The sequence below is a fragment of the Sinocyclocheilus rhinocerous genome, unplaced genomic scaffold (genome assembly GCF_001515625.1).
Source record: "Sinocyclocheilus rhinocerous isolate Xijiao unplaced genomic scaffold, SAMN03320098_v1.1 scaffold1093, whole genome shotgun sequence".
Taxonomy (NCBI): domain Eukaryota; kingdom Metazoa; phylum Chordata; class Actinopteri; order Cypriniformes; family Cyprinidae; genus Sinocyclocheilus; species Sinocyclocheilus rhinocerous.
In genome coordinates this window covers 326,304-336,278 of record NW_015626381.1, presented here as the reverse complement: position 1 = coordinate 336,278, position 9,975 = coordinate 326,304, and the positions used below count along the sequence as shown (strand labels likewise).

Genomic DNA, 9,975 nt, shown 5'->3' with positions numbered 1-9,975 from the left:
AGCACTGGCGGCTTACAGGTCGAGGTTTGCACGGATTGGCCGATGGGTTTGGGCGAGAGGCACAAGGACACGCAGCAGGTGAGCAGCGGTCAGTGAGCAGCGGTCAGCATGGGCAGCGGGAGCAGCAGCAGCGGCGGGGCCGTCGTGGAGAGCAGGTGAGTTCACACACCTTCACCTGGACACAGACGTGCAGATGGTCAATGTAGTACGAAAGCATCAAACTGGCCTCAAAACAGACTCATCTTCAAACAATAACCAATACTAGTCCAGAACATGAAATGCTGCATATATTAAAACGATGCATTTAATTCTGTCAGGTTCAATCCTGCTAGTCCTCAAATATGGCCAAAGTTTCCTATAAACCTTTTATTTTAGGCTGAGCATCAGTGTTGCGGAAGTTAAAGTGCAGTTTTGCAGTGTTGCACGGGGATTGTTTTCAAAAGTGGTGCATTTTATCTGCAGAGGCCTGAAAATTGACAAAAATCACACACAGATGAAACGTCTTTTGAGATGAAACACCTCCGCCTGTGACCACCAGGTGGAGAAATACTGTGACTGGACAGTTTAAACAGCATGCATGCTACATTGTTGTCACCTGGTGACCTCGTTATTTTGCATGCTTAATGTATATGCACACAATTTTCTTTTTAACAATTTCAACAAATTTTATATTGAAAAATTTGTTGAAAAATTATATTGAAGCTTATATTTTAAGCTCAATACAAATCTAGGCATCTGTGCCTGCTGTCAATCACCACAGAAATAATTTAGTGTGTAAACTGCAAAATATGTGTTATGCACGTTCAATGGCAGTGAAGCATATAGCAGATGCACCATGAACCCCCAATTACAAGTGGATGTTTAATTAGTTTGCAGAGTTTAATTAGCTTGCCATTAAATGCAGAGGTTAATTCCAGTTCTGGGAATCAATCACAAGATGAAAAGCCGATGCATATGGTTTCATATAACATTCAGATATTTCTATGTGTAATAATCCTATACTTTCACTCATTATACGCCATATCATTCCTGGTTAAAAGTACAGAAATAAATAGTGCAGATTTGAAGTCTGTGCCATGAAACTGTTGCATTTGAATCTTTAGTTGTGTCATTAAACTAACCTTGGTGCTGATCTTTCATATGGATGCCATAATCTTGCATTGGCTTTACCTGCCCAGACTCCGTGCATATCTGATCTAAAATACAGTAGAGACAGAAAAAATGTTTTCACTGCCATTGGTGACAGCATATGCACACTAGAGGGTGCTATTAATTAACGAATGCAACAGCTGCTCTATGAATGTCTCCAAGTGACACAAATATACAATTATTCATGTAATTAATCACTTCATATTTACATTCCTGTCGTAAATTACACAATTGCATGCCATTAGCCATTGCAATGATGGCATCAAATGATAATAACCGATTGATTCATATTACCAGGCAGCTTTGAATGACTACCTTATTTATAAGTCGTTTTTTTCCCATAATGCATCAGTCAAAAGCATAGTGCTACCATGGTGCAAGCACAAAACACAATGGTGCACGTCCAAAAAACACTGAATTACAGTGGCACGTGTCCAACAACATAGTATCGCCACATAACTTACTTGTCCCCAAACAACAAGGTTTTACCATGGCATGATAAACATGGTATATGCACAAAAACGCATAGTACTACCACCATGGTACTCGTTGATAATGGTTGAGTAAGTGGCATTTGTGATATAAGCATGTTAATTTCGTGATGATACTTTGTGTAGTGTCCTTACATCACTAGTGTGATCTATATAAGCGACATATAAGGGTAAAACCCCTTCAGTGTTTGCTCTTTGAAGGGTTAAAAAAGATGAACGCTGATGCTGCGTGCGTCTGCGCGGGTCTGGATTAACGCGGAAGTACATCAATTTCGCTGTGTGTACGCTGTAGGCGAATAGATTTATATGGGCAATACGTCCACTGCGTTATTTAAACATGTATTTTAGATTATCAACAAGCACTTTGTCACTCGTTTCTAGTTTAGCAGCAGCGCAGCATCCTCCTGTCACGTGATCTCCTCGTGCTCAGGCACCGTGCCGTATCTCGCGTTCTGATTGGATCATTCCACTTCCCTCGTTTGGCGTTTCATAATCCCCCATCAGGAAGCTTGGCTTTATATATCAAGACTTTGGTGCTTTGTGTGCTTTTCTTTGATTGACGAAACACCAATAAACGTTTAGAGATCATTCCCGGGAAAGATATTATCATATATTGCTGAAAAAGCAGTTATAGTGACATTTTTATAGTTTGACGTCATTAGTATCAATCCGCGTGTGCCTTTGACGGAAGTAGTTCCCGGTTGGTTTGGCAGATCACCTTGAGCTCGCGATCCGGAGCGCATCAGTCTCGGCCGACTATCAGCAAACGCAGGTGAGTAACGTTATCCTCTGAGCAGCACTTACAAAAATCATCATCATAATAGTCATATAGTAATATTTTTCATTAGCAACGTTATTGTGTACAGATTTAGCTACGTTTTTCGTCAGCCAGAGCAGCTGCTCTCATAAAATAGCGCAGGTTTGGTTATTTTCAGTCAGTATTTCCTCATCCTGCTGAGAATTTTTGTGCTATTTTTTGTATTTAATTTCGCAAAAGTTCGTTTTCACTTCGTTTCCACCACACTTACCGTCTTTAATCGTAGATTTCGCTGCGTTTTCCGCTGTTTTATGCTGACTAGCCGTCTTTTAACATTCATCGTCGTCTGTATTTTCAATGTGTGACAGTTTATCAATAACCGTCATTAATTTTGAATTCATTCGAATTAGAGGTTTACGTGCGCGCCCTCGCGCAGGCGGAGAATGTGACGCAGAGGCGGGACGTGACCCGCCGCGCATCCGCCACATGCTCCCCAGCAAACACCTGTGTGAATGCAGGTGATGATTATGAGGAAGATGAGGATGTTTGATCTTCGGAGAGGCTCTAAACGCTCAGTTTAACGTTGACGCACGCCTTGCTATTTTTATTATCAAGGAGTGCATTGCATTAAGATATTACTCTTTATTAGTTTCAGGAATGAATGAATGAATGGATGGTACTGGCTCAGAATCGCTCTCCTGCGGGCATCTGAAGCACAGTCTGGCTCTCCTTGCGTGGGCGCTCACTAATTATGCACAGGTGCTAATTATGATGCTGCATCATGTTTCTGCGAGGGAGGAATTGGACTGTTTTGTGTGTTTGTCTTGCAATCACATACCTTGACACTTTCTGCGTTGTCAGATTTTAAGTCTGGTTCTCAGTCTGTTCTAGGTTGATGTCCGCTGTGCGTCATTCAGAAATAAATGGAGAACTTTTTACGTTTCCAAAGGCATCTTTACACAGCCGAGTTAAGTTTGCTCTGTGCCTGCTCAACATCCAGACATAATGCAGCTTCAGTTTTGTTTCTGCCACAAAATTTAAAAAAAAGCTATTGCAATCTCACAATTCTGACCTTTGTCACAATTGTGTCTTTATATCTTGAAATTCTGAGATTTGCAAGAAAAAAAGACAGAATTGTGAGATATGAACTCGGAACCGTATGGAAAAAAAGGCCTAAGTAAGAGAAAGTTGCTATTACTTTTTCTGTCCCCGCAGTGGAACAAGCTTCCATACATAGTATACCGTTGAAAAGTGCTGTATAAATGCATTTGTCAACTCTGAGCAGCATTAAAATGTCTATGTAAGGACACCTCATTGCCAGTTCAGAAGCACTTAAAAAGTAAATTTGCCACCGTTCAATTCCTGAATTTCAGTTGGGGCAGTAAGCTAGATTGAAATTTGAGTGTGAATTTTTGGAACTAGAGTTAAAATGGAACTAAATAAAGCAGTTTGCCAAGCCAGCATCATAATAAATTGAATTTTGTCTAAATTATATCATGCAACATATTGGCTGTTTTTCCAGAAATGATAGAATAATCATGTTTAAAATGCCACCTACAGAAATGGGCGTTTATATATTTCATTAAAAATAAATTAATTAATTTTATGATCCAGGGTGAAAGAGTTCTTCATTAAATGCTATTTAGTAAATTATTGTTCTTCCTGTCGTTCAAATTTCAAATATCCTGGGAATTGAAATGGAGCACATGTATAAATTCTGATTTGTGCTCAGCCCTGCTGTATATGCATAGCTTGAATTCATGTGTGCATTAACAGACAACAAATTAGGTTTATTACAAACACTGTGTTGGCACTTTGTAGACATTTCAACATCTTTAACATCAAACTGTCACACTCTTCCAGGGAGGCAGTTTTCAGTTCTGCAGTGAGTGTGTGTCGATGCAATATGGGAATATTTTCTGTAACATCCTGTTCAGTTACACCATAATGTCAAAAGCTTCTACTAAACCAGCAGAAGAGACCAGTGAAACAGAGCTCTGCAGTGACACAAACCGGCCTTTCATAGACCTCACCAGGGTCGTCCCAGTGCACAGATATTAGTCATTCTGAAGAATCGTAGAGTAAAGAGAACAGACTCACCTCAGTAGCTTTTTGCTGCTGTAACATCCTGTTCAGTTACACCATAATGTCAAAAGCTTCTACTAAACCAGCAGAAGAGACCAGTGAAACAGACACTCACAGCTCTGCAGTGACACAAACCGGCCTTTCATAGACCGCACCAGTGCACAAATATTAGTCATTGTTCTGAATCATAGAGTAAAGAGAACAGACTCACCTCAGTAGCTTTTTGCTGCAGTAGATATGAGTCCTGCCATGCCACTGCGAGCCTGATGCATTTCATACTGGTACAATCCCAGCTAGTCCAGTGCTCCTTATGGCATCCCGTTCCTATTTTAACCCAGCATTGTAATGTGATCTACAGTAAACAGTACTGTTTACTGCCTGCAGTGGCCAGTCCACAACTAAACCAGCGTGTTTGGGGACTAATGTGGGCCTGGAGTCTTCGAGTCCTGCTCGTGCAGGACAGTAAGTGTGTGTGTGGCTTGCGTGTTTTATCCTCTCTGAAGGAAAGAGGATTTAGTGCTCCAACTCTTCGGCAGCACGATGCATGCTGCTTCATTCTGGCCAGCGTCGGTGTCTGCGGCGCTGTGATTGGGGAGAGAAGGTCACACACGCTGGCGCTCCTCTGCAGGGCTCTGACTGACACACGGTGCCTTATTTCCCAGAGCCGAAGGGCCTACAGGTGGGTTTAGGGCTGCTGCTTTGTTAGGCCCAAAGGACACTTATACTTACTAAACCAGTTGTTGTAGGTCTGTGTTATTTGTGTCGAAGCTATTTCAGATCATTGTGATTGACTGTGTGTGTTTAGATGCAGGATTGCAGCAGATTAATAGACATGCTCTAAAGTAAGACAGCATCAGCTCAGAGGTCAAAGGAACACTAGACCACAGATATGACCCGACACAGCTGAGGATTTAGGACTTAAGGGTCGGTCACTGCAAATTATTATTATTTTTTTTCTGTTGACTTCCATTTTCCATTTATTCACAAGCTTGTCCGAATTTAAGTGTGTTCCGAAGTCTGGTGAACGTTTTGAATTTGTATCGTGTAGGGATGTAACGATTAACCGCGAGCCGGTTGAAAATCGATACAAATATGTGACGATTCAAATCGGTTGAGATGCTAAACAAATCGCGATTCAATTAGGGGTAGGAGTTTATATGAATGTATGTCTGAGGGGAATCTACTGTCTTTAGAAAAGTTTAGATGGTATTTTTTCTTTTCATCTTGCCTCTGCATTAGTGTTGTCAAAAGACCCGGTATTTCGGTACCAAGTCGGTACTAAAAAAATGAAAACGTTACGGTACCGGGGCTTGTTTTAAAATTTCAATGTAGTTTTGTTTTCAAGGTAGTTTTGTTATTTACATTTTGTCATTTAGCAAACGCTTTTATCCAAGGCGACTAACAAATGAGGACAATAGAAGCAATCAAAACCAACAAAAAAGCAATAATATGCAAGTGCTATATTAGTATATTATTATTATAGTGTTATATTTCAATTTCACAAAGAAATGTGCAGCATTTTGTCCAAGCAATAATAAAAGGACACATTTAATTTATCATTTGTCTTAAATCTCATTTTGTAAAAAAAATAAATAAATAATCGTGAAATCAAAATCGTGATTCGAATCGTGAGTTGAGTGAATCGTTACATCCCTAGTATCGTGTGAAGATCGGCGTGATTTCTTAGCTGAATTGAACACAAACTTTTTAAATCTTTAGGACTGCAGCATTCCAGTAAGTTTTTTTACGTTTTGGATGTAGTATTTGTAGCATATTTTTAAAAGGACGCCAGAGAGTGTGACGTCATATTACGATATTAGTGTCCTTAAAAATTTTCACGTGTGACTGTGGCTTTAACTGGAGAAAAAATTGAAGAACAGGATTTTTACATTTTCTGAAAGTAACTAATTTAGTGATGCAAAAAAAAAAAAAAATCGTCACGGAATGTAAATTATATTGTCGTGCATAAACTCCCTTAAGTCAGCTACTTAACTATAGCAAACTTTATCCATATATATACAGTGCACTCATGTAAAGCAATATATACTATATTGCAAATATCTATTGCTTGATTGTTTATATCTTCACAAAATTAAAACTATATTATTGCACATGTGACTGGGTCTTTAATTTCTGGGTCCAAATGCTCTATCAGATGCCAAAAGCAAACGGTGTGATGTAATACTGATTCATCTTTTATGAGTTGTTAAAATATTGGGGCCCAGAGGCTGAATTGTAACCTGTGAGTTTTTAAAGCTTAAATGTGTGAAATTAATTGAGATGGTATTTTCAATTGAAACGAGTAGAGACTTGGACCTGGAAACAGTTTTCCTTATGTCATGACTTAAGCAGATTGACTTGACCCGTGAAGTTGTTAGGGTGTTGTGGGCGGTTTCCAGGGCATTGCTGTATGGTTTCAAGAGCGTTCTGATCCACATAGATCTCTGCATGTTTGGGACCCTTTTCAATGTGACTCTTGTATTTTTATTTATCATTTTATTATAGCATCCCTCTTTAAGCCTCATAATTCTTTTGTAATTGTACAGTTTGTTTTGAAGTTCTTCGTGTTCATTGGGCTCTGAGGTCAAGGTTTTGTTTTCATAGCTGTGATTTTTGGAGATAAAGCAGGGTATGTGGTTATAAAACAGGCCTATAATAACAAGACCTTCTTGTGACATTCCTGGCTAACATTGACCTTCAGTGTCCTTGTTAGCATCAGATGCTGTCTGTTCTGAGGCACATGGCTTAAAGCAATCAATACCAGGACTGACAACAGGCGTGTTTGCCATGCTGCTTTGATGTAAGCTAAGTAGCATTACCATCTCGTTAGTTACTCAAACCACAGCTTGCATTATTTCCCGTAGTATCAGGAAGTGGAATTGCCCCTCCTTTCACTATGAGTGTGTGTGGCTCACTGCACGAGGGCCTGGATTTTCCAACCTGCCTTTCTTAGTCATCACATGACTACGTGAGGAAGAGTGTGAGAGTGTTTGCTGTGATGTGAATCTCCTCACGTACGACAGCCCACCTTGGCATCAGTGCAATGTGGTTTTATTAGGTTAGCGACCGCAGTGAAATCCTTGCCAAACCCATCCTGCGGCCATACTGTGGTCATGTGACTGGTTTCACTTTCCTGTAAGAAAATGTAATGCAGATAGCTGACTGTTTGCACAAATTGTTGAATGCATCTGATTTGATGTTGAAGCTATAATTCACAGTTCAGTCTGACATGATTTTTATTCGCATGTGCCAACAGTGTTGTAATTGGCTGGATATCACATTGACTTTCCTGTGCGTCAGGCTGTGTCAGGTGGATTATCTCTGTTTTATATTGAGCTTTAGTAGCGTCCACCTTAAGGCACAAAATCCAGGTCAGCTCATGCACACAAAGACCTGTGTGTGTGTGTGTGTTTTGATTAGTGCTGTATGACTTCACTGACTATAAAGACATGTCGGTGTACGGTCACATTCCTAAGATGCAAGTCTGTTTGTATAAGATTTATTGATTTACTGTTCTGTGTGTTTGATCTTCACTCAGCATTGCCTTAACATGTCTTGCAGCTATAGAGATGTTTTCCTGTAATGAAAGTTCAGGTTGTCTCATCTACTGTAGGTTCAAAGAGGGCTTGATTGACTCAATTTTTTTGTCTCTTTTCACATTGTATTTTTTGCAAATACTACCATGAGTATTAGCAACAGCTATTTACCACTAGCTGGGTAAGAACACTCAGTTCTGTTAGATGATTTTGTAGCCAATAGTGGACCATAGAGTCTGCATGAAACGTAATTTGATTTCAGACTCTGATGCAGTACACTGGTGCACGTGTGAGTTCAGAAAACAACTTTCACGTCAACAAACCTGAAACCCTCTGATTACCAGGCGTAAACCAAAGCCAAAACCACTGCAGCACCCGTATGTTGCTAATGTGAAGGTCATGCTCTACCCTTCCTGTCTGCTTTGATCATGGGATTGTGGTGATATTGAGAGAGACCTATGAGAATGTTTTATATTCGCTTGTTAATGTTTTCATACGGTATTTCTGAGTGCTGGAGTCTGTTGCATAGCATACCATGGAAAGGAAACATTCCTTTTCACCACACCGTTACTAACTACACACACACAAACAAACTGACATGTTCAGAGGAGCTGGCGTGAGGATAGCTCTTTAGCTTAATTTATGGGACTCTAAATTCTCAGCAAAATGCGTTTGACTTTTATGACTTCAGGCTCCCTACAGAGATCCTGTCACTGTTTATGCTGTTGTTTAAATCAGGGTTAATCACTACAGCCTGCTGTGTTTACCTTAAAGGGTTAGTTCACCAAAAAATGAAAATTAGCCTGTGTTTTACTCACCCTCGCCTCGAAGCATCCTAGGTGTATATGACTTTCTTCTTTCAAACGAATCCAATCGGAGTTATATTAAAAATTGTCCTGGCCCCTCCAAGCCTTTCGAATAGTGCGCAGACTTTTTCACGTCTTCTGAACTGTTGACGACAAACACCCGCTTACCCCCATTGAAAGGTTTGGAGGGGCCAGGACCTTTTTTAATATAACTCCGATTGGATTCGTCTGAAAGAAGAAAGTCACATACACCTAGGATGCTTTGAGGGTGAGTAAACCGCAGGCAAATTTTCATTTTTGGGTGAACTAACCCTTTAAATATGTACTCTGGTTTTCAGTCATTTGTTGTCTCTGTCCATTATAAGAAACACAAACATCTAGAAACGCTAGACGTCTGATTAGTCAACTGATTATGCAGATGTAATTTCTCTGTCTCTGTAGGATATTACCCGTCTCTTCCACGATGCCCCACACTAAACCTCAGGATATGGGCTCTGCCTTCATCCAGACGCAGCAGCTCAACGCTGCCATGGCCGACACCTTCCTGGAGCACATGTGTCTGCTGGACATAGACTCTGAGCCCACCATCGCTCGCAACACTGGAATCATCTGCACCATCGGTCAGTGGATGCTCCGACATGTATACACACACACAGCTGGATTGATTTTAAAATGAATGTTCTACAAGCTATTACTGCCACACTTTCAAACAGCTTTATAATACAGCAGAAATATAACACATTAGCTTCTGTGATCAAAGTTCAGTAAATTCTCTGGTGGATTACATGTCATTTAGGTGTTGAATTACTCCAGGTCCTGTCTGATAAGTGCTTTTTGTTTTAGCCGAGACGGGTTTCCCAAACTCTCCCTGTCTGCCATTGTTCTGTATCTTTATTGAATTGTTTTCATGTAGCAACAGACGCAGGATGTTGAGAAAACGCATAGTAAGTTAAATAGTCTTAATTCAGAAGTAGCAGTAAGTGATGGTGCATTGTGTCATGTGACTACAGGACCGGCCTCTCGCTCTGTGGAAATGCTGAAGGAGATGATCAAGTCTGGCATGAACATCGCTCGCCTCAACTTCTCTCACGGCTCACACGAGGTGCATACTTTATGATTTACACTCTTTCGTGCTTGTCTTTGTCCTCTCT

At 40.4% G+C, this 9,975-nt stretch overlaps 1 protein-coding gene and 1 long non-coding RNA gene across 6 annotated transcripts in view; one reads left to right on the top strand and one right to left on the bottom strand.

Moving 5' to 3' along the window:
- The first annotated feature begins 20 nt into the window (after window positions 1-20).
- pkma (pyruvate kinase M1/2a) overlaps window positions 21-9,975 on the top strand; it is a 21,898-nt gene continuing 11,943 nt past the window's right edge. For 2 of the 5 annotated variants that reach the window (XM_016518216.1, XM_016518210.1), the window contains exons 1-3: window positions 4,890-5,161; window positions 9,266-9,444; window positions 9,835-9,926. In XM_016518216.1, coding sequence (XP_016373702.1) covers window positions 4,905-5,161; window positions 9,266-9,444; window positions 9,835-9,926 — 528 coding nt within the window. In that variant the 5' untranslated portion in view covers window positions 4,890-4,904. Of the gene's footprint in view, window positions 156-2,252; window positions 2,413-2,534; window positions 2,560-4,889; window positions 5,162-9,265; window positions 9,445-9,834; window positions 9,927-9,975 lie in introns of those variants that run through there. The other 3 variants (XM_016518225.1, XM_016518231.1, XM_016518238.1) reach the window with 3 other exon arrangements.
- Window positions 97-4,795, bottom strand: LOC107712888 (uncharacterized). The gene is made up of 3 exons (XR_001636839.1): window positions 4,694-4,795; window positions 1,122-1,196; window positions 97-175 (listed from the first exon to the last, which is right to left on the bottom strand). It is a non-coding gene; the product is annotated as an uncharacterized LOC107712888 (long non-coding RNA).